The 25332-nt window shown below is 44.8% G+C and overlaps 1 protein-coding gene across 1 annotated transcript in view; it reads left to right on the top strand.

Annotated features, from left to right (window-relative positions):
- LOC138304273 (serine protease 53-like) overlaps positions 1 to 25332 on the top strand; it is a 194662-nt gene that overhangs the window by 159025 nt on the left and 10305 nt on the right. The window contains exons 10-13 of the mRNA XM_069244197.1: positions 5241 to 5472; positions 6007 to 6169; positions 11379 to 11653; positions 22191 to 22351. Coding sequence (XP_069100298.1) covers positions 5241 to 5472; positions 6007 to 6169; positions 11379 to 11653; positions 22191 to 22351 — 831 coding nt within the window. The remainder of the gene's footprint in view (positions 1 to 5240; positions 5473 to 6006; positions 6170 to 11378; positions 11654 to 22190; positions 22352 to 25332) is intronic.

The raw sequence follows: 25332 nt of genomic DNA, 5'->3' as shown, positions 1-25332 counted from the left end.
TTCCCCACCGGGAGACCCAAACTCCCTCACCCAACACCCTATCGCAGAGAGCTTGGTGGTGCACATTCCCTACCACACCCCTGAACAAGGAATCCAAGAAAATGGACTCTTTGGGGAAGAAGATGTTTTCTTCCACCAGCCTGGTATTGCAGTCCATGAACATTTCATGCCTTTTGGGCCATTATTCTCATGCTCTGTGAGGCTCGATTGCACAGGTGCTACCAGTGGCCCCGGAGGAGGCCCCGGCTGTGCTCTCTGAGGCTGTTGCTGATGATAGAGAAGCAGCGTAGTTCACCATCCATTGGGGACTTGACACAACCGACTCACTGGGCAGATTGGTTTAATCGAAGGTGGCCTTGAGGTTCCACATCTGGGTGAGGACGACTGGCTTTCCAGGTGATGTCCAATTATCCCTAATGGACATGCCCTTTAATGGCTCCTGTCTCTTTCGCAACAATGTGGATTCTGCACTGGAGCACTTTAAGGACAGTTGGGCTACAGCCAATGCACCTTTTGCGGCTAAGGAAAGGGCTTCCAGCCACACCAATACCCTCCCAGTGTCCTTGGTGCATATGCTACACAGCCTGTGCATGGGTGAAGGTGCAGTACCCACAGACCTCCATGAGTCAGGCAGGCAGTGGTCGAGACAATCCACCACCTCCCTGGCAGCCTCCAAATCCTCCTAATCTGCACTCATACCATGATGGGAATCTGTTTGGCGGCAGGATTCGCCATCCCCTGCCCCACTGGCAGTCCATAACATCGGACAGGTCGGTTTTGCAGATTGTCCAAAGGAGCTACTCCCTCCCCTTCAACCACTCCTACCCTCATGCCACCATCTTACGACAGGCTGATGAAGGATCATCTGTCCTTTTACCACCAGGAAGCCACAGTTCTCTTGGCCTAGGGGGCCATAGAGAGGATGCTGATGCCAGAAGTGGGTCGTGGTTGTTATTCCTGCTACATTTTGGTGCCAAAAATGGATAGAGGCCTTCATCCTTTCCTAAACCTATGGCCCTGTCCTAGACCTACGGCCCCCCATCTAATTCCTCAAGAAGGAGAAGTTCAAAATGTTCATGTTAACTCAGGTCCAGTCTGCCCTGGTTAGGATTGGACTTGCAGAATGCATATTTCCCCATTCTTGTCATGCCTGCACACAGGCACTACCTACGATTCACAGTAGGCCACGAGCATTTTCAGTTTGCCATACTCCCTTTTGGCCTCACCAGCACCCCTTGGGTGTTCACCAAGGTGACAGTAGTGGTTGCAGTTTATCTGCTGAGATCAGGAGTGTCAGTCTTCTATCTCAACGAGTGGCTGTAGAGGTTGGGCTTTCCCCAGGCTGTCGTCTCCCACCTCCACAATATGGCGGACCTCCTGCATTCGCTGAGGTTCACTATAAATGTGCCAAAGTCACACCTGACTCCCTCTCAAGCTCTCCCTTTCATCAGAGCTGTTCTGTGCACAATGATGTTTCTGGATTATCCTCCCAAACAGCAAGTCCAGGATATTCAGGTTATAATACCGATGTTTCAGCCTCTATCCTGGATTTCAGTGAGGCAGACTTTGAGGCTGTTGGGACTCATGGCCTCCTGCATCCTGCTGGTAACACATGTGCAATGGCATATGCAGGCTCTGCAATGAGACCTGAAGTTCCAGTGGGTGCAGCTTCAGGGGAATCTCTCTGACATGGTTGAGATCTCAAGGGGAACTGTGAAGGCCCTGCAGTTGTGGCTAACAAACCATGATTGGGTCAGAGGCAAACCCCTCTCCGTTCCCCACCCAGATCTCACAGTAGTGACAGGTGCATCACTCCTGGTAAGGAGCGGCCATCTGGCAGAGGTGGAGATCGGAGAACTCTTGTCTTTGACGGAATCCGGACTCCACATCAACTTGCTGGAGCTCTGAACGATCTGACAAGCCTTTCTACCCTCCATCAAGTGGAGGTAAGTGCAGGTGTACTGCAGCAAACAAGACGGGGTACGGTCGTGGACCCTTTGTCAAGACGCTCTACATTTATAGACATGGCTGGAACATCACGGCATATTCCTGGTGGTCCAGCACCTGGCAGGCTTTCTGAACGCCAGGACAGGCAAACTCAGCTGAAGATGCTTTGAGAAACATGAATGGTGTCTCCATCCAGAGGTGGTGCAAGATCTCTTTCAGCAGTGGGGAGAGTCTTGTTTAGATCTGTTCCCCTCCGCTAAGAACACACAATGTCAGCAGTTTTTCACGGTGGAGTTTTCAAGGTGGCTCTCCCTCAGAGATGCTTTTCATCTTGAGTAAAGCTCATGTCTCCTATACACCTTTCCACCCATACTACTCCTGGCCACAGTTCTTAAGAAGATCAAGAATGACCGGGCACAAGTTATTGTTGTGGCTCTGGACTGGGCACAGAGTTTGGTATGCTGAGCTACTGAGCATGGTCATTGATCCTCTGATCAGGCTGCCCCTTCGGGAGGATTCTGCCGCAGAAGCAAGGGAGGATGCTCTACCCGAATCTGTCCAGTCTCCACCTTCTTGCATGGAGATTGAGCAGCAGCAATTGACAGCTTTTAACATACCTCCCAAAGTCTGGATGTCATCTTGGCTGTCAGGCTGCCCTCAACTAAGATGGTATATGGCTGCCAATGGAAAAGAAATGGTGGCATAGTGTGCATAAAAAAAAGTTGATTCCTTGTCTGCCCTCTTTCTCAGGTTCTCCTTTTCATACTTTCTCTTGCCCAGCACGGCTCTGCACTGAGCATTCTCAAGGACTATCTTTCTACTATCTCTTCTTTTTTTGCAGCCATCTCTCTTCAAGTCCCCTCTTGTGAATAGATTTCTTAATGGTCACTTACATCTCTTTCCCTCTTCCCTATTTTACTTGCCTCAGTGGGACCTCAATCTTGTCATGACATTATTCATGTGTGCTCCTTTTGAGCCTCTCCATAATTGTTCCTCCAAGCTTCTTACAGTCAAAACAGCCTTCCTTGTGGTGCTTACATCTGTTTGAAGAGTGAGTGAACTTCAGGCCTTGTCATCCAAGCCTCCTTACCCCACTGTCTATATTGACAAACTAGTGCTTTGCACAAATGTCTCCTTTCTTCCAAAAGTGGCCACTCCATTTCACTTAGGCAAATCTGTCACCTTGCCTACTATTTACGCTCATCCACATCCCTCTAAAGAAGAGGAGTGATTCCACCTTCTGGACTCAAATATAGCACTGTTGTTCCAACTTAAGTGAACAAAGAGTTCCGAGTTGAAGACCAAATCTTTGTGGGTAGTTGAAGCGAAGAATGGTCGGGCGGTTCAGAAGCGGACCATCACCAGATGGGACGTACTCTGCATTAGGATCTGCTGCGACTGGCTAAAAAGTAACCTCCATGGGGCTTATGAGCTCATTCCACCAGATATAAAGCTGCAGCTACTGCGTTAGCTGCATTGGTCGTGGATTTCTGTCAGGAAGTAACATGGGCCTCTTTGCACATGTTCACAAAGCACTACTGTCTGGACAGTCAGGTCTGTAGCAATGGACATTTTGCCCATTCAGTCCTGCAGGTCTTCCTCATTTGAGATTAGCCCGCAGACCCACCTCGGTGGATGGTATTGCGTTGGTATCTCTTCTTCTGCAGCTAGGAGCCTGTATCAGATAAACAAGTTAGTTACCTTTGGTAACACCTTATCTGGTAGAGACTGTATCTAGCTGCAGGTTCCTTACTGACCCACCCATCCTTCTGGCTTTCCGAATGGATTTCTAGGAACAGGGCTATTCCCTTTCAAGGTCCCAGTTTTCCACATCAGTGGTTAGTGTTCTTCATGGCTCAGCACTCTTGGCGTAAGTTTGTGAAAAGAAACTGACATCAACAAGCATGGGTGGTGCCTATATAGGTGCTGCTGGCGTCTTTTCAGGTGCGGATGATGCTGACAAAGCAAGCAGGACCGATCAACACCACCTTCTGGCACACAGGGGTAGTGCTCAGTCTGACGTCTGGGGAAATTCTAATAAAATGAATCTGCAGCAAGATATAGGGGGTCATTTTGACCCTGGTGGTCTTTCGACCGCCAGCGTAAATGTGGCGATCCCACCACCAACAGGCTGGTGGTGCAGACTGCCACATCTCCACTCATACCGCCATGGCGGTCGGAACCACTGGGCCGAAGATGATCTTCTCTGACCCAGCGGTCCACAGAAGACCACCAGCAGTATTGGGAGCCAGCTTTCCACTATGGTTTCCACTGCATTAGCACCGCCACAAAAACCATAGCGGAAAGGCTACCGATGACAGGGAATTTCTTCCCTGTCACCGGTAGATGCCCCCCCCCCCAAGCAAGCACTAGACAGACCCTCCGCCACCCCCTTCAGCCACAGCACCCCCTGCCCCTGTGCATACATGCACACAGACACCCACATGCACCACACATACACCCATTCACCTACACTTACATACATGCATCCACTCACACGCATGCATATACGCATTCACAATAACATCCAGACACGCATTCACAACATTCATCTACGCATTCAAGCACGCATACATACACGCATTCACAACAACATCCATACGCGCATTCACAACATTCATACAAGCATTCAAGCACACATCCATACACGCATTCACATTCACCTTCATACACGCATTCAAGCACACATACTTGCACCCATCCAAACACGCATACTCGCACGCATCCACACTTACATGCAGACACACACTCACGTCAACATTCAGACATGCATACAACCATGCATACCCACATTCATGCACACACGCAGGGACCACACATGCAACACAAAACTAGCCCACCCTCCTACCCCCCTCCCCTGTTGGACGATCACCTTACCTTCTCCGGGGAGAAGGTTGTCCGGCAGGGAAAGGGCGCTTCCACCACCAGCAGCGCCCCGCCAGCAGACCACCGAAGTCGTAATGAGGGCCATAGTCTCTACCAGATAAGGCGTTACCGAAGGCAAGTAGCTTGTTCCTCAAATTTCCTTTTTAAGCTAAGTACTTGTTTTAAGGAATTGCTTTATGATGTATCACATGATTTGCATTAAGTAAGACTGAAATATTGGAAATAAAAGTAGGAGGCGGGAGCTTGGATACAGTACAAGCCCTGGTCCAGCACTCACCTTGCTTGCCTCCATGGGCCTATTGACATATCAGGGAGTTGATTAGCCCAGTAATTGTTGTAGTGATGAGATACATCTGAAAATGTCTTTGGGCGCAAATAATGACTGTGTATTTCCTCTTTCTCGATAGATTGACACTGGTGGGTCATTGGTCTGCAATGAAAACGGAGCTTGGTTCCTGGCTGGCATCGCCAGCTTTGGTGGCAACTGCGGTGAGCCGGACCGCCCTGCTGTCTACACAGAAATCAGTACTTTTGGGGAGTGGATCAAAGATTTGACCCGTGAGGCCTATTTTGCCCCTCAGCCTGTCTCTGTTCCACCTGATCTAGACAACGCCAATTGTTCTGACAACAGCGATTCAGGTTAGGTCCGAGACTGTGTAATTTGCCAATAGTAGCAGGGAAACAAGCTTTGCAGACGGCCGAGAAAGAAGATCTCCCTACATTTATATGTGAATAATTTGGCTACTGCATGATTTGACTGTGATCTGTTTCTTAATCAATAGAGATGTAGCCTTTCGCTGGGAGGATCTATACTTAAACATGTATTTAAACTCTTCAGAATGGAAGTCACTGATCAGCATTCACTTTCAAGCTCCTAAGGCCAAGGTTCGTAGGTCCTTTCACTTCAGATTGGGCATTTCAGCCATTGCTGCCTGTTCTTAAGTTAGGCAGTCTCCCAGCCTACTCTCGCAGATACCAAAAGGGATGCCTACTCACATAGGACTCTGTCTATGCCATAGGTACTAATTGCAATGTAGAGCCTAACAAATCTAGCTTTAGATATTTTTTTGAATTCCTTTCTTTGTGCCCTCCCTCCAGCCATAACATATCTTTCTCTTCAGAAGTCCTGTGAAGTGAGCTTTGTGTGATGTCTCTGACTTCTCTCTTTTTCAGTTTGTGGGCGGCCAGTAAACGCTGCTAGGAAGGCAGGCAGTGGGGATGCAGCAGTTGGGGCATGGCCATGGATGGCCAGCATCGTCCAGTATGGGGACCATGTCTGCAGCTGTGTGCTGGTCAGCAAAAAATGGGTTCTCTGTGAGGCAAACTGCTTCTCAAGGTAAGCTGGTATATAGACTTGCATGGTGGAACAAAGGACCTGAAGCCCAGCAGTGAACAACGACAAACGGTAAAGATTTACCTGGCTTTCCACAAACATTCTGCAAATGTAAGACAGCAGGATGATTACAGCTTTGCTCTCATATTAGCAGGAGCTGAAATAGAATGTTCTTGCGAAGAACCGTGGTGCCATCCTACAGGTGAAGGATGGAGCATTTTCTTCCTTTGTAACTTTGATAGTGCACAGCGTTAGTGGCGTAAGTGGTTTGATGCCCCTTTTATTTGTTGTTACTTTCTTCAGATGAGGGCTTAAGAGTGACTCGTCTCTGTTCGTAAAGGTACCAGGATAGTAAGTGGAACTGTTTTATCCTCCAAGCAGTGGAGGCATAGATAAAAGTATGCTTCATAAAGCTAATGTGAGAAAAGAGCTTGGCTAAGATGGATCAAGTTGAGAACCTCCAAATTGGTGCCATGCTGCTGTCTTAGTCAAAATATTGGAAGCAGGGTATGTCTCCTTTCGCTCCATTGTGTGTTTTTTTACCCTAGAATGTCACTCACTGCTAATAATGAAAGTGGAGGGTGTTCTGGGAGGAGGTAAGGAGGATGCCTCATTATGTGAATGGAAAGAACAATGGTCTCTGGGATCCACAAAAAGTATTTTGCAGCAGTGTAACACATGGAAGGCTATTAGGTTTTGCGCTCCTTAGGCTGCAACCAACAAGCTCTTTGCCTTTTTCTCTGCCATGTACAGGGAGCCCTTCTAGGTGGGGAATGAGCTATGACCTGCCTAGATGCTCTTCTGCCATTTAGAGGCTTTGTGAACCTGAAAATGGCTTGGAACGTAAATCGCTACTCAAATGGTGTCTTCCTTCGGGGTAGGTGGAATCTTGGCCTTTTAAATTTTGTGTAGTTTCTGATCAGGTTGCCGGCCTTGATTACTCTTCCACATCGTTCTTCCTCATAGTTCAACAGTAGACAGTATGAAATAAATAAAATAAAATAAAATGGTGCATGGCCACTACTTTTGCCACCATTTCCCACTCTTGCCCTTTTACTAATTCAGCAGCATCTCTGCCTGGTGCATGTTGCTGTATGGATTACTGGGCCTTCTTTGTTTACTGCATGGGCACACGGCATTCCACTGCCCCTGTGACTAGCTGGTTAATCTGTATGCTAATTAAAATGTGGGTGTCTGTCTCTCACATAAATTCACCTATCACCCCACCAGGCTCTGTATCCCATAACACAATGACTGCACCTTGGTGGTGATTATGCACAACATGACAACACTGCTCTTATAGGCTCGAAACATAGGCTACCTGTGCAGTTAAGCGCGTGAGCACCCCATATAGGGGTTGTAAGTGCTATACAAAGGTTACAATACAATATAGTATTGTGCAGCGGACAGCTAGAGTTGTTCTTGTAACCAAGCTATGCCTCTGATCGAGCAGCGTTTCTCATACCTGGGAAGGAAGGACTGTAGTGATTTGGAGAGCTTTTACAGCTGTTTGAGAACACGAATTGTGCCCTCCGATCGGTGTGCTTTTCATGTATGCAAGAGCCAAAGTGGTTGTCTTCAAAACATGAGGTGCCCTGGCAATGAACGTAGTCTGAATTGAATAACTCAGTCACCTGTAAAGGATGTGTCCTCGAAGAATAAGGTGTGGGGTCGGTACTTGTGGCCTGCAAGTGATGTGGTACTGTTTGTGGCTTTCTTTCTGTGGCTGGTGTGCTCATATCAGTGCAGGATGCCGCAGTTAAACTTCGTCGTCATCAGCAGCCCGTCAGAGTGGAGGGCGGACATTGCCAGGAGTTGCACATCACTACACCTCTTCTTGTAGACTCCAGGGCTCGCACATGCCTGTTGGATCCTGAGCCAGGATGGCCGGGGCTTCAGCATATTCGCAAAGCAATGCCACGAGCATGTATGTAGCGCATATTCCCAAAGGTCCATCACTTTTTATGGCTTATCGCTGCTTTGTAAATATGGGCCCAATGCAGTTTTCTTCAGCAGAGGGGCATGCAAAGGGTATTGCTGTGGCCGTACCCATGCAACACCCATTGCTTTTTGACACTGCCCCAGATTTACAAGGAAACGTAAATCTGAGGCATCACCAAAAACTAACGCCACCTCAGGGGTGGCATGTGTGCTGCATTCTGACTGTGTGTGGGAAGGTGTCCCTTCCTGCTCATAAACAATCATTAAATAATGACGATTTGCTACTTCTATGTGTGTTGCATTCTGCAGTACACCCAGGAGTAACAAATCGCCATTATTGGTTGTTTATATGGAGGAAGGGTCACCTTCCTACACATGAACAATCATTCCCTGCAACGTAGGCACCCTTGGACTATGGTGCAGGGGTGACTGCGATGGCGCTAGGCAGCTACATTTAGAGCTAGGGGAAACACAGGGGTGCGCCATATTTTTGTAAATATGCTGCATCCCTGCATTTCTGAAGTGACTCACCGCAGTGCTGCCAATTTTGGTGAAGCGTCGCGTTAAGCCACTTTTTTGTAAATATGCCCCATAGATCCCTTTCATCACGTAATGATGGCTGCAACACATATTTTCATGTCATGCCAGTACGGTTGCGAGGATCCGTGGTATCTGAAAAAATTTAAGAATCCCACAGTAGACAAAGGGAAATCCAAGTGCATTCATGTATTTTCAAATAATAAATATAGCCATACACTTAACCTTTCAAAGTCGGCTACATGCCCTTTTGTAGCGCAAATATCTCAAGCACTATATAATTAATTTGCACAGGCCACAAAAAGGACCTAATCCGAGTAGAATTCTAGTTTCTTGCCACATTCGCTTTAAATCTTTTAAGCAAATTTTGCTTTAGCAGACACTGAAAATTCCTTTGAGATTTAAAATAAAAACTGCTTGTTTTTATTCCTCCTTTTTTTAGTTTTTCCCCAGTGGAAGGACCTGCTCGAAACTTTACATAAAGAAACTTGTATTTATGTAATAATGTTATGCCACATTTGATTAGATTCCCGAAATTGCAAACAAAATCATTGGCAAGGCAACAAATGTCCTTTGCAAAGATGAGCAAAATTTAATCATAATTACAGAGTTGGTGATGTACAGCAGTGGCCTATCCCCCCAATTCTCTTTTCTCCCATGGGCTATCTTTCTCTTCTGCTGTGTTTTATCTATAGTTCTCGCTGCTCAATTCTCCCAATTCACTCTGTCTTCTTTTGTGGTTTATGTCTCATTAATTTGGAGTTCTGCCTTTCTTTCGCCCTTCCTCTTTCAACTTATTTTCCTCTCCTGCGCTGTCCTTCCCTGCTTCTCTGTGCTGTCACATACATTCACTTTGTGTGTTGACTCATCCTGTCTCCCTAACTTTTTAATTATTTGTTCTACTCAATTACACTATACTCTCTATCTCTCTCTCCCACTCCCTGCAGAGTAGCTGCATATCATATTTCTATCTCATGGGCATTCTATCTACCCTTCTCATGCACTCTAATTCTTATCACCTGTGCTTTCTTTTTTAACCAATGTGTTCTCTGTAGTACTCCCACCTTTTGTCAGCTCTTTCAGCCTATGTGATGTCCTTCTTTACCTCTGGTCCCCCCTCCATTGTGTTCTATTTAATGTATTTAGTAGTGTTGCCACACCATTGTGTGAAAGCCCTTTTGGTTTTGCCTGCACAGCACTTGCGCTGTGCTTGTGAAGTATTATGTTACTGAAATAAAATAAATAAAGGGCCTTAGAACCCTCCCCTACTTTGGCCCTTACTTACCTGAAATTCTTGTTTGTTCATTCAAACACTGCTCCAGAGTCACTTGATTTGACTTGCTTTTTATAGGCTAGCTGGTCACTTCCAGCATTTCTGCTCTGCTTTTTTACTTCTTTTGCCATCGCGTGGAACGTGGCCGAAGTACACCTTCCGGTTTTTAGTGTTTGGTTACTTGTTAGTGTTTGTACGTGAAAAGATGAACTGAACGCAAGTCAATTTGCATTGAAATGTGTGTAAAGATGTCGGCCATCTTGCAATGGAGTATTGAGTGCAGATATAAAGAAAGCAGCAAGTGGGCTCATTATGTTCTGTTTTTCATTACTTAATAATTACATTTCTGATGAATAACAGTTGTAAATATTATAATTATTTGTGTATTAATTTCTTAAATTACCACTCGTTTTTAAAGAAAAGTAAATTGTATAATTGGGTGACGTTTTATTTTGAATTGTTATTCTCTCAGTGACTTATTAGCAGGCAGTCACAAGTGCAGTTACCTTGCAGGCACTAGGGTCATAATTTGAATGGTGCAGCCACCTGCAGTGGCACCAGGGCCACAGGGACCCCTCTAAATATGGATAATTGCTAAATTGTACTCCTAAACAGGCTGACACAAGTGCATTTATCTAGGAGGCACTAGGGTTATGATTTCAGTGGTGCAGCAGTTGCAGAGGCACCGGGAACAAAAGCTCTAGGCACCCCACTAAACTCTTATTATTGCTATATTTTACAACTAAACTGGCAGTCTCAAGTGCAGTTATCTTGCAAGCACTAGGGTCATGATTTGAATGGTGCAGTGGCACTGGAACCAAAAGGTGTCTTAACTCCTCTAAGCACCAACTAATGCAATATTTTACTACTAAACGGGCAGTCACAAGCGCAGGTATTTTGCAGACACTAGGGTCATGATTTGAATGGCACAGCAGGTGCAGTAGCAGATTTGTCAGAACTCCTCTAAACACCAAATATTGCTATATTCAGCTACTAAATATGCAGTCACGAGTGCAGTTATCTCGCAGGAATTAAGTTCATGATTTGAATGGTGCAGCAGGTGCAGTGGCTCCGGGGCCAAAAGATGTCATAGCTCCCCTAAACACCAAATATTGCTATATTTTACTAGAGTCAGTCATAATTGTGGTTACCTTTCAATTAAAAGGGACATAATTTGAATGGTACAGCATGTGCAGTGGCACTTTAGTAACTACACATTACTGTACTCTAATACAATGCTATTTTAAATAAATAAGGAACAAAGTAGTCGTTTGGAACTCTGTGGTATTATTTGAACATACATCACAATATAACAACTATTAATTGATCAATTTTAAAACAAACATCATTATAAGCTTTTTCTAATATTTATAATCCAGTTAGTAAGATAGAATGCAAAATAAAAAACAAAGGCGAAACATATTGGCTTTGCCAATGCTTGTTTGATTTTATGTCTTCTAGTTTCCCATTGTTTGAAGACGACTACATCATTTACCTGGGTCGATCAGACGAGGCGGGATCAAGCCAGCACGAAATATCAAGGAGATTAAAGAGGGTGGTTCACCACCCACAAAACAAGTGGCAGAGCAGCAAGTATTACCTGGCTTTAGCGGAGCTGGCCCCAGATGTGATATACAGCGATTATGTCCGCCCCATCTGTCTGCCCACGGACAGAGTCCTGCTGCCTGCGGGCAGTAATTGCTGGCTTACCGGCTGGGGCGATATTAAACCTCCAGGTAAGGCAGCGTCAGAAGATCTGCTTTGTTGCTACACAAAAGTGGAAGTCTTCATTAGCAATTCAGTAGCCTCAAGTCAGTTTGGAGGCTATTGAAATGTGATAATCTTGCGATATTTTGTTAAAAGTGTCACTTTAATTCTGAAACTGGAAAGAAGTGCGTTGCCTAAATGCCGGTATTTCCGTCACCACAAAAGAGGTGGCTTGTAGGGAGTATTGTTGATCTATGTGATGTCAAAGCTAAAAAAAGCTTTTTTTTCAAAAAGACTTGCATTATATCAAATCACTAGTGATACTGTTATATTTAGTTATATATAACTATTCTCTCTTTATAATGTTACAATTTCACAGTGTCGCCTGTTTCATGGTCTACCATAATGTGGTATCTCCCTTAACCCCTCTACCCTTCTTTCCCCTCAGTATGGAATGCTCCAACTATCACTGACAGTTGGAATGTTTTGTCAGTTGAGCCTGTGAGGTGGCACTGGAGGTTGTATGCTAAATTCTGAATAAAGATAACTCTACTTTATGCTATATTCGTCCTTCTTTTTAACAGACATATCTCTCAAGCGTCTTTCGGTGGTGTCAAAATAATTTAAAATTAGTCTTGAATGAGGTTATGTGCGGTTTTGACGAACTGTAGATTGATGGAATACAATATTCTGTTACCCTGGCCAAACCTCCATACTTGAAGGGATACGTGGAGACCCTTTATAGTGTCCAGGCCTGGAACCATTTATGTCATTTGTGCTTTTTTCAATATATCCTATAAAAGAAGTATGCAAAACTGCTGCTTCATTGTGTTTGAATATAGGAATTCACATTTCCCCATGAATCACCTGCACTACCCAGCACGAACTTCAGTACTTAAAACACTATTCTCCTACAGCAAAATATCGCCCTGTACATGACATCCTAACATGAAGTTTTCTCTGATGAAAATCCTCAATCTTAAAGCTTCCTGTCCGGCCCTTCCAATCAGCATGACTTCTTTCAAGTACACTTCTTAAGGTGAGTATGCAGTTCTATGTTTGATTTAGTCGATTACAAGTTCCAGTTTTTACAAAATGGCCGACATGCAGTACTTAATTTGAGCCAGTAGTTTCCGGTACGGGGCACCGGAGCTTATATTGTAGGGCCGGCACTTATTTTGCTGCCTCAAGCATTTATTGTGAGCAAAAGACACATATGGGAAAGACGGAGGAAGAGAAAAACGAAAAAGCATCACAAACACCCACCCTCCGCCAGCAGCGGCAGCTGCAAACCTTTTCCCCAAAAACTATCATAAACCATGTTTATGATCGTTTTTTGGGAAAAGGTGCGGGGCCTCGGGGGTAACGAGTGTGAGGTCAGAGAGCATGTGCGTTTGGCCAGCAGTCTAGAGCCGGCCAAATACACATGTGCACAGGGGTCTCTCCAGCCCAGCAACATAGTTGCTGGGCTGAAGAGAGACTGGACAGGCTTCCTGTCTGCCTGGGAGCACCCTGGCTAGGCACTCCCAGCCAATCTTGACACTGCTCTGAGCAGCGTCAGGATTGGCAAAGGGCAGGCTAAGAGCCTGTGCTTGCCTGCAGTGAGACGGGAGGAGGCAGAGGAGCTGCACGGCGCAGGAGCGGATGTAAGTGTTTTTTATTTTTTGTAATTATTTTTTATTTATTTTAATTCTCCCCCCGACGTGCTGCCCCACCCCTTCTAATTAGCACGATCCGCGACTGATCACAAAGGAAGAAAACAGAAAGCTGCAAAAGTGAGCTGAAGGGGCAGGAGAGGCTGTAAATAGATTAAAGAGGCCCGTCATGGCTTCAGAATTACGCTGCCTCAGTATTCCGTGCTCGCACATTTAACTGCAGTAGCCGCATGTTTCAGAGGAGAGCTTTGGGCATTCGCACGTTTTTTATTTACAAATTAAGCACTAACGACATGCGTGGCAGGACAGAGAATCAAACAAGCCATGAAAAGCCATCTAATACCACCATCAAACTGCAGTAAGCAAGCAGCACTAACCCTCACGAGGGCGTAGCAGTTCCCATTCAAAGAAAAGTTAGAGAAAAGTAGGGCTAAACAGTGTATTTAGAATGCAGTACAATAAAGTTTCAGCAACTGTAGACTGTAATAAAACAAGCATTGTCAAAGTCAATAGATCACGTCTTTGGGGCCTAATGACTTTGCCAATGCCGTTTAGCAATGCCCTACACTTGCAGTTTTTTTCCTGACACTGTGCAGCATCGTCAACAATACAAAAATATAACAATAAAGGTACAGTTAAGTGACTGCTTCTAGTGGCAATGCAGGGGCAGGGTATAAGCACACATGAAGAGAGAAACGCAGAGCTAGGGACTCAGGGTAGAGAACACCAACAAACGCAGGGCACAGCACATAAGAGAGTTAGAGGCATAGAAAAGTGCCAGCAAGAGGGGGAGCAGGGAGACGCATCGGAGGGCGAGAACAACATGGAGCATAAGGATGTGCGGGGGAGAAGTACGTGAAAGACAAATACAGAGAGCAGTGGTGATCATTTGATGGAAGGACATGGATCAGAGAAGGAGAGGCATGCTTTAGAAAAGACACAAACACAAGATGAACAAACTGGGACTAGGAAAGCCATCGAATAAGAAACAAGGAAACAAGTGTGACAATAAACCCAGCCAATGATAAGCATTGGGCTGGCAATAAACCTCTGTAAGTTCTTAGGTCTTTTCCAACAAGACAGCTTGCAGTACCTGGTAGACACAAACTAAAATGCATATTATGCTCTTTGCATCTGATAATACACTACACATATTGTACTCTGTAACACCTTTTATTTGGTTAATGTGGATGCTGCAAGAATGTGTCGAACCAAGTAAGAAGAGTTTGTTTTCCATTGCAAATGTGGCACTCTACCCTTTCCTTAAATAAATACACTTTTGTGGTGTACAGCTCAATGCACAATGCATCACACAAAATCTGTTATTAGTAAGTATGTTTGTTCTGAAGCACCATAAACTATTTTATCCTGTGTGTGTACACTGGTTTAAGGCTGCAGAACATCAATTGTAGGGAATGACTGTGTTATGTGTTTCAGATCACTTTTTTCTCTATGTATGTCATGTTCACCGTTCAGCAGCCATTTCAGGTCTCACGATTTGTAGCAGCAGAGTCTGATAATCAAAAGGTATCCTGCAATTTTGATGCAGTTTATTCACTAAACTCTCTAAATAGCTAGCACGCAGGATGTCAATTAAAGTCATTTTCTAGAGTCTTTACTTTTTAACTCAGAATCTGATTCTAAATGAATGTGTGATCTTTTGCCAAAGATCACACATCATGTAAGTGGGATCATAGATGTAGGAAAGTGGAGTATTATGTGGTGTGAGGGTTAGTCCTCACCATGTAATACTCTCAAAATTCCCCAAAGATGGTCTTTGGATTCACGCTAATAAATCCTTATCTCGGACCTGGTAGTGTTGCAAAGAGCAGTCAGGCTTTACTAGAACATGTGTTTAGCATTTCAGAACACCAACATGGACTATAAGTAATTGACACGACCCAAAAGAAATCCAACACCAATTTATAAAAATAGAGCTTATTTTTACCTTAATTTAGATACCAAAATTAAAGGAATTACATCAGTACCACTGGAATTATAGATTTTAGAAGCAAAATTAAGGGCTTAATTTATATTTTTTGCCGAAAAACTGCACTAGTGTAGTTTTGCGGCAAAACGTATAGCGCCGGCTTGCGGCCTTTAACAATGCCAGCAAGGTGCCGTCTTTATTGAATGGTGCAAGCCGGTGCTAAACTTGGGCTAGCGTCTTCAAGAAAGACGCTAGCCTGGTGGTGGTGCTGGTAGGGAAGAAGGGGGTTGTGCGTCAGAAAATGGCGCTAGCCTAGTTAGAGGCAAAAAACGCCTCTAACCAGACTAGAGCCATTTCATGGTGAACAACCACCAAAATCATGACTCCTGTCTTAGGAAAGGCAGGAGTCATGCCCACCACCCCAATGGCCAGCACAGGGGACAAATGTCCCCTGTGCATGACCATTGAACCCTGTGCCATGCAGGGTGCCCCAAGTTAGAGCCCTCGATGGCTCAAAAAAAAAGAAAATACTTACCCTGCTTACCTGTGATGGGGTCCCCATCCTCTTGTGTGGGTGAGGGTGTTCCTGGGGCTTGGGGAGGGCACCGGTGGACCCATTCCATGATGTTTAACCATAGAAATGGGTCCACAGGTCCCCTAACGTCTGGTCTGACCCACCCGTTGAATAATGGTGCAAAGCAAGCTCTGCACCATTATTTAGCCTCTCCTCCCACCCGTGTGTCATTTTAGCACAGGGAATAAATATGGGGCTATGGGGATGGCACAATTTTTTAGATAGGAACGCCTACCTTGTATCTCATTGACGTAAGGTTGGTTCAGGCATCCAAATAATGGTGCTGACTCCAACATTTTGACGCTAGACATGTTTAGCGTCATACCAAAATATGGAGTTAAGTTTGTGCTGAATTTGCGTTAAAAAAAAATATGCAAATTTAGCACAAACAGGGTATAAATATGCCCCTAAATCTTAGCTAAAATAGGCATTTAAACATTACGTTGAAGGTAATGGAGAAAAAACACTAGTGACAAACAACCACTTCGAGGTCAAGTTACATAGAATCCTTGCTGGGTTAAGGTGGTGTGAATCCTAGAACCAGGCCAGGACAGTTCAGTTTTACCTGGTTCGTGGTGTCTGGTTGCAGAGTTGTCCTGGCTGTCTGTGGTGCTGAATGGGACTTGTGCTGGTGCTGATTTTACTGCTTACATGACTTTGCACAAAACAAGATGCAAAAACTCAGCAGGGACTGGGTTGTCGATGTCAACACAGGCTGCACAATGTTCCCTGCAGTTGCAGCGTCAAGTGTGGGGGTCAGTTCCATGGCTGGCAACCAACAATCACTGGAAATGATAAAAGTGAAGAAAAGCTCTGGGAACTTCACGGCACCCAGGGGAGTGATGTAGCAGCCTGAAACTTCGGGGAAGGCAGCACTACAGCTCCAAGAAGACACTGGGCCACTTGGATTAGGGTGATCCTACTGAGTACCCAAGGGCTGGTGAATCTTTGGATCCTGCGAGCATTTTTACTTTCAGTTTGCAGGGGACTAGTGGGACTAGTCTAGGGGAAACTGAAGGAGCCTCAGGCATCCACAGGTGTTTCTCTGGTCTAGTGTGCCAGGTTTGAGCCAAGGCGAGGGTCGTTCCTGCAGTTCCCAGTCTGTTACGACAGAGTTTCCTTTTTTTGCTTTGTTGCGGTCGGGAAAGTCAGGTTGTCAGCAACACAGGGCTTCTCTTGGGCCTTCTTCAACGTCAGTTATTCTGATCTGAGGTTCTGGTGTCAGGGGTGTCCCTTAAACCCTGGATTTAGAGGAGTTATAAGTGTGGAGGCTACTGGCAAAAGGGCAGCTATCTCCTGGAGGTTAGACCCCCTGAGGTAACCACATCAGCTGGAGTGGGTTACCTTTTACTACCCAGAACCTTCTATTCTGCCATTACTAAGAAGGCAGAATTCAAAACTTAATGTACAGACCGGGCTGCTCACCCTAGAGGTGTGGTCAGCCTTCTGGGGATGTGCACTGTCCTACATACTGTAGATAATTTCCTGCCTGATCAAGAGCAAATGTATGGGGGCAGGAGGAGGACTGTGTCCTCCTCTGGGTGGCAGCACAGATGCGTATCAGGGGCGGTGAAGTCTTTTAATCTCTCTGCCCTGAAGTGTCAATTCACTAGCCCGGGTGGGGGACGGGAGGTGTGGCCTTCTTCCTGGTTCAGCCTTTGTCTCTGACTACTAGGGGGGGTTCACACTATCTGTCAGGAGATCAGAATCCTGTATTGGCAGCAGCAGGCATGGGGCATGGGAAATCGTAGCCTGATCAGTCAGAGCACAAAAGAAGTTGGGTAGCCTCTAAGATGCCACCTGGGTACATGCCATCCATCCCTGGACACTAGATTCGAGTCAGGACAGAGAAGGCAAGTTGTTTGACACCAAACTCAACAAATCTAGAGGGTACCATAATGAAGCTAGCAACCTGGGTGTGCTCGGGTGCAAGTCCAATGTTATCCTATGGGCCTGCTATCACTTACAGTGTACTTTAATGGAAAATACACTATAGAGACATATATGTTTGTGCTTACATGCCTACACCTTAAATATAAAGCATCCTGTCTCTTGGGCTGCGGAGGCCTTCCTTGGGGGTGTCTGACATATGTGAAAGGCACTATGTGGACTGTGCCACACATGGTGAGGGCACAATCAAGATCAAGCAGTTTGCACTGCTACTGAAGTCTGCAATGGCAGGCCTGCTATCAGTAGTTTGTTGGGGTCACTCGGGGTAGCACAAACATGTGCTGCAGTCCTGGGGACCCCCTTACCATTGATGCCCTGGGTACCATTTAGTGGGGAATTATAAGGGGGTAGAGTCTGTGCCAATTAGAGAATTACCAAGTTGACAAATCAGTTTTAGGAGAGAGCACGAGCACTGGGGCATGGTTAGCATGCTCCAGTGCACTAACAGAGTCATAACCATCAGCAGTGGGGCAAAGAGTGGAGGGTGACCCTACACAAAGGGCTGCTTTTTTACAGTAGGGTCCTGAGCAACAAATTATTTGAATAGTATGTACTGAAACAGATCCTGTTTGGTCTATCCGATAGCAAGCAAGCAAGCAGGTAAATGTTACAAAACAGCTCTTGCTATATTTTTCAGAACATTTAAAATGTATGCAGGCACTTTTTTTTAACTGAGTTTAGCCCATTGCGTATGGTTAAATGTCATGCAATTTACCTTGCCTGGTCACTGAGCAGGTCATAAATCAAATCCATTGTCAGAACAAACATTTAAAGATTACATAAGGATTAACAAAACATTTGTGCGGACTGCTTGAGTATTTGTGCTGGAAAAAATGTTAAAACAGACTTTATAGTTAGCATTTTCCACCCCCGCAGCAGACTCGTCACATACCTGGAGTCTCCAGAGTCATCCCAGAATGTTCGCAATGAACCTAAACTCTTACCTTTGAATAACAAGATAATCAAGCCAAGGCAAAGCTGATCTCGCTTTTATTTAAGCTATTTTAACATTCAACATGATATATGCTCAAATCAAACATCACATCACTGTTTTTGGCATCTGTATAATCAGACACAGAGGAGATCCCTGCCTGTAAAAACAAGGAAGGCAAAAAAAGTCACACATTTACGAGGTAGCATTTTTTCAATTTAGTTTGCAAAAACAGAGCTCACTGCACGGTACTGTAATACCTGAAAGAGACTGCCTGCTCGTGCTCAGGCTTCTTTCTCCTGCATCACTTCATGACTTTACCATATCAATTTAAATCAGAATGCGAGAAAACAAAAAAGCAAAATGACTTGGGTGTTTTTTTTAATTCTTAGTTACCGATCTGTGTTGGATCGATAACTAAAAAGAAAAAAACTACAATAAACAGCAAGGGAAACAAGCAGCGATGATGGAACATAAGCCCTCTAAAAACAGAGTCTGACATTTGATCTTGGGATCTTGTCCTTGAATGCTCAGCAAATGTGATGAGACAAGAACAAGACTCACAGGCCTGTTAACAGAAATGGAGTGGTGCTTGGAGCAAGTGAAAGCATGACCGATAGCTTTTCAACAAAGAAAAAAAGTAGTTCCTAAAACAGATGGTAAAATGGTGACTAGTGGATTGATAAAGTAATTGGTCTCTGTCCTTGGGGAGGCTAAACACAGCAAGAGGCATGATTCATGCATGTCATGGACAAATGGGGAGAAAGACTAGGAGAGCAATGATGGAGACAGCAAATAAGAAGCCTATGAGTGGACTGAAGCCCACAAAGTAAATACAACATGTCTTGAAGAGGCAGCACAAGCATTGTCTTGCCGAGACCTAGATAGCAAAGGTGAATTTTACATAGCTCAGTTATTTAGCAACAGTGCATGAGGATGTAGGCAGGCGCATATGAACAGTGCAATCGTTTGGGAGAAAGACATATGATAGCTTACAAATAGATGGGAAGGGTGGGCCTTTAGGCCTTTTTTAAAAGTCAGAATAGTAAGTTTTGTTGTTATCTCAGGAGCAGAGAGTTCTAAAGAGTAGTTGTTTCAGCAGAAAAGAAAGTTTCTGGACAAAAGCAGTTTAAAGTCAAAGGACTTCATTATGTAAGTAGTTTTGGCATTTGAGGTTTCTTTGAATTCCTGAAATGATGAGTAATTTGCGCACGTAGGTGAAAGTGTTTAGATGAATGACTTTGTACGTACAGCAATGGGATGAATGAAAATTGTGGAACAACAGCAAGGATATATTTTCCTAAGTCAAGTCTTCAATTCATAACCTGCTTGGATTACCATCCAGTGCCTATTTAGTTCAGGAACTAGCCCCATATTTAATGTGTGGGATAAGAGAGAGAGAGTACAATCTAAGGCACAGAGAATGCTCCCACTAGGAGCAAGTGTAACTGGTGCACCGAGGACCAACGTGACACATTTTCTCCTTTATGTAGGTGATAAAAGAGAAATTCACTTTTGAGGGTTCATCTGTAAAACAATGTTTAGACTTCTACATAGAGGTTTTTTAATCAAGTGTGGACTATGAGGGTGTCTTGATGGATGATTGTTTTGGATAGATGGGTGTGTCCTCTGCATGTTAGTGCATTGACTTACCTGTGTCGTAAAACGGTCATAATCAGTGGCTGGATTTTTTAGGTATAGGAAAACAGGGTGTAGACTACATGCCTGGGGACCACTGCAAAGCATTACAGCTTTTAATGGGATTTTTCCACATATTCATCACTTGATGTTGATGTTGGGTTGTGAGAAAATAAAAGATCTGACTCATTACGCTACCATGTATGCCCATGCGGTGCTCCAGAATCCAAAAAAGCCTGCCTTGGTCAAGTGTCAAAAATGTAGCTGCTGTTGAACCAGAAAATATTTTTACAGAAAGCTTATCATTATAGGCTACATGTGAAGCAGCCCTACTTTTTTGAGAGTTCCTTTATTCCCTGTGGTCTGGAGATGGACTGCTCTGTCGGCAATAGGTGCTTGGATGTGGGAGTCTGGGTTGACGTGGGCTGTTGAGAGAGCCACTTCCACAAGACTGCAGTTGCTTCCAGGATGAAAAGGGCTAAGCCTTTAAGTCCAGTGTAATGGGGGATATCCCAGTGAACTGACCATCTAATTGGAGCTACCAACTTGCATTTCAATCCATCCCAACTGCAATTATTAGCAGTATTCTTGAAGTAACTCAGATTGTTAGCCACAGCAGTACTTCTTTAGCAGTTTGACTTCCTCCTTCTTTGTCTTTGCCTGGTGTATAGACAGACTCTAATGCTGTCCATGTTTCTCCCCAGCTTGTGTCCATCACTTACCATGACAGAGACTTCTCGGGAAACTGGTGAAGACTGTGGAAGTTTGGCAACAGTCTTCTGATTCCTTACTCTTAATGTCCGTTTCACATTGAAACTGGATGAAGGTGGGATTATTCCACTGTTGACATCCACCATGATGCCCTCATTGATAAGTTCCTTTTTTGGGTCTTGCTGAACAATGCAAACATTCACCCCCAGTCATAAAGATCTGGGTTTAATCCATAGTTTTTTTGCTCACCATGCCACCCCAGTTTGGACCCAGCCATATGCAAATGAGTCTTGACCCTGTTCCCCATGGAAACAGTCCAGCCCGAACTGCCAAGTCAGGTCCTCCCAGACTGGAACCATGCATCCTAGGACCAGTTTCAGGATATCACCATTCATCAGTCAGGCTAGCTTGAATCCAGTGGCGCAGTGAACACGGGACCCATGTCTGGGCATACTCTTTCCACTAAGGGTGACAAATGCAAAAAGAACAGATGATGGACGGAATGCTGAACAATGCAAACATTCACCCCAGTCACAAAAGTCTGGATTTAATCCATTGTTTCTTTTTCTCACCACGCCACCCCAGTTTGGACCCAGCCATATGCAAATTATCCTTGAACCTGTTCCTCGTGGGAACAGTCCAGCCTGAACTGCCAAACGGGGTCCTCCCTGGACCGGAAACAAGCATCTTAGGACCGGTTTCAGGGTATGACCCTTCATCAGCCAGCCATGGAAATGGGGCCACAGGCCCCCTAACACCTGCTCTGACCCATGCGTTAAATAATGGTGCAAAGCAAGCTTAGCACTATTATTTAGCCCCTCCTCCCACCCGTGCATCATTTGAGCACAAGGGATAAATGTGGGGATATGGGGATTGCACCATTTTTAGATGGGAACACCTAGCTTGCATCTCATTGATGCAAGGTAGGTGCACACATCGAAAAAATGGTGCAAAATATAAATATGGAGTTAGGTTTGCGCCGAATTTGCATAAAAAATGACGCAACTGAAGTATAAATATGGGCCTTAGTTACAAACAAGCTTACAACTCACTCCAACAGTCTTTGAGAAGCTGGCTGATGTCTAGTGTTTCTAATAGCAATTTCCTTTATTGCTAATATTTGGGAAGCAACTCTGTTAACCTTGGTTCAGCTGGGGATCTACTTTCTTTGTTTCAGAACGTTTCCTGGCCTCCAGTTCCCTGAAGGAGCTGATTGTGACAGTCCTTGATGCCAACCAATGCAGCTGCCAATATGAGGGCGAAGAGAGACCAAGCAATGACACAGCAAAACGAATGATATGTGTGAGAAACTACCTAGGAGGGGACTCTGCTTGTCTAGTAAGTATTCTTCAAATATGAAGGGATATAAAGAAGGAAGGCTAGTGAAAGAGACATATAGCACCTAGTAGAGTGACATAGGGTGGCAGAGATGGAAATAGCTGATGGCTAGAGTGTGGCACAGACTGCAAGACAAAACAAAAAGAGACACAAGTTGGGTAAAACTCACATAGCCGAGAAAAAAGATGATTGGGAAGAAGAAATGTATAGAAAAAGAGCACTGAACAATAGGAATACAGACAGAGGGAGCCAACAGGACAAGGGAAAAAAAACTTTAGAGAAGGTAATCACTGCAATTTAGGATGAATTTCCTAGTCTGTCTATTTTCCTAACGATTCATATACATTTCCCACCTCTTCCTGTTTATGTAAACTGTCTATTCTTCTACTTCAGTATTTTTTAGGGAATCTTCTAATTCCAAGGGCCATATTTATACTTTTCGCCGCACAACTGCGCCAACGCAGTTGTGCGTCAAAAAAGTTAACGCCGGCTAACGCCATTCTGAAGCGCCATGCGGGCGCCGTATTTATTCAATGACGTTATGGCGTTTGGGCGTTAAAAAATGGGGCAAGTCAGGCTAAGGCAAAATTATCGCCTCAACCCGATTTGCGCCATTTTATTTTGGCGCCCAGACGCCATTAACATGACTCCTGTCTTAGCAAAGAGAGGAGTCATGCCCCCTTGCCCAATGGCCATGCCCAGGGGACTTATGTCCCCTGGGCATGGTCATTGGGCATAGTGGCATGTAGGGGGGCACAAATCAGGCCCCCCTATGCCACAAAAAAAAATAAAAAAATACTTACCTGAACTTACCTTAATGTCCCTGGGGTGGGTCCCTCCATCCTTGGGCGTCCTCCTGGGGTGGGCAAGGGTTGCAGGGGGTGTCCCTGGGGGCATGGGAGGGTACCTGTGGGCTCATTCCGAGCCCACAGGTCCCTGAACGCCTGCCCTGAGCAGGCGTTAAAAAATGACGCTAACGCGGCTAAACGTCATTTTTTTGACCCGCCCACTCCCGTGCGCCATTTTTGCACGGGAGTGTAAATACGGCGCACAGGCCTGGGAGTCATTTTTTAGACGGGAACGCCTACCTTGCATCTCATTAACGCAAGGTAGGTGTCCACGCTAAAAAATGACGCAAACTCCATGAACTTTGGCGCTAGACGCGTCTAACGCCAAAGTATAAATATGGAGTTAGTTTTGCGTCGAATTTGCGTCGAAAAAAACAACGCAAATTCGCCGCAAACGGAGTATAAATATGCCCCCAAGTCTTTTCCGTCCACACTTGAAGGGATATGTGGTTCCCATCATTCTTTGCCTATTTTCCTATTGTGTACCTTTCCCACTTTGCAAATCTGTTCTGATTCCCATCAGTCTTTAGGTACTCCATAATCTTTTCACAGTGTATTTTCCAATCTTTGTATATCTCCTAGTTATCCCTTTCATTTTTATTCCATACAGTTTCCATTTTTCTCCATATCTTATTCTTCTCTTTACATGATTATTGTCATTTCTCTGCATTAGTCTTTACTCAACATTGTTCCCTTCCATTTATTATGTAGACACTGTTCCCCCATTCGATGTGTAATCCTCATTAATGAAATGATGTCTATTCCTCATTCTTCCATTTAATATTTATTCCAATTCTATTTATTCCAATTCTGTGTTCATGTTCCCATGATTCACTTTCATGCCTATTTCATATTCCTGCTGTTCATGCCTTTTGCTTCCTCTTCTATTGTATGTTTCATTTCCCCCTTCAAGCCTATTCCCAGCATACTCTACAGACGTGTGGGCAACATTGCTAAGAACACTGCAACTAACAGTGGACCCCCTAAATTACCAGTCCACGAAAATGGACACTCGAATCAAGCTACTGAATACTTTGCGAGTTTTTACTTCTGGTTTTGATACAAAGATAGCCAATCTTAACTATCTCATACCTAAAGCTCAAAAAGTGGCAGAAATCGCGGAGACAGTTTCTGTTTGTGCCTGCTCCCCAATCCTAGACAAGCTGGAGTCACTCCCTGCAATCCTGGGAGACATCATTAGTGACCTCAAGAAGGCCTCGAAGTCTGCAAATCCAGCAATGAACCATACAACACACCCCGCCAATATCCCTGGATCTGATTACAACTCTTCTTGAATGACTAGGAAACACAATCAGCTCCTGACCAAACGTCATATAGACCACGAAGGAAGAATCGGCACACAAGCTTGAAAACACAGTGCAAAAAATGGGCATAAGGAAAAGCATCTACTCCTTCTTCAGGAACCCAAGGAACAACCCAAATCTACACAATAGAAATACACCAGATGAACAAGTAACAAACCCCGCCATGACCGAGTTGACTGGGTTCACCAGGCGGCACCTCAAATTGTCAATCCAGACACTGCATCTTCTCAGGATATGGCAAGTTCAGCAGAGGAGGAAACAGGTGCTAATTCAAGCAAGCAATCAAGACGCCATAACATCCCTGATGTAAGTACCTGAAAATGGACATACTGACAGACCGCTCAGAGCAGACCACCAAGCGGACACCATAACCAAAGGCCACCTCCACAACAGGCCACACCATGTAAAAGGAAGCATTTGCCCAGCACCAAATTCGGCTATGGACTAGGCAAAACGGCACGAATCATCAAGCCAGTCTAGTGCACATACAGCTCAGGCCAAGAATAAACGGGATTCCAGGACAACATCAAATTAGACCCAATCACCATTGTGGCAAGGTTCAAAGAGCAATCAGACACCAGAGAGGCTCCTTCTTAGAACAGCGGCTCTGATTCCCTGAGTCAAGGGGAATAATGCCTTCAGTACTGGATCCCTATCCTCCGGCACACCTAGCAGTCAGGTAGTCCTAATGTATCCTGAGTACCAATCAAGAGGTCATTTTAATCTTCTCATCCATGGGGAATTCCTCTGTTTATTAAGCCATATTTCATAAACTGAGAACCGTGACCACAGCTGACAACATGTCGGT

This window comes from Pleurodeles waltl, chromosome 7 (genome assembly GCF_031143425.1).
Source record: "Pleurodeles waltl isolate 20211129_DDA chromosome 7, aPleWal1.hap1.20221129, whole genome shotgun sequence".
Taxonomy (NCBI): Eukaryota; Metazoa; Chordata; class Amphibia; order Caudata; family Salamandridae; genus Pleurodeles; species Pleurodeles waltl.
This window is presented reverse-complemented; position numbering and strand designations above follow the sequence as displayed.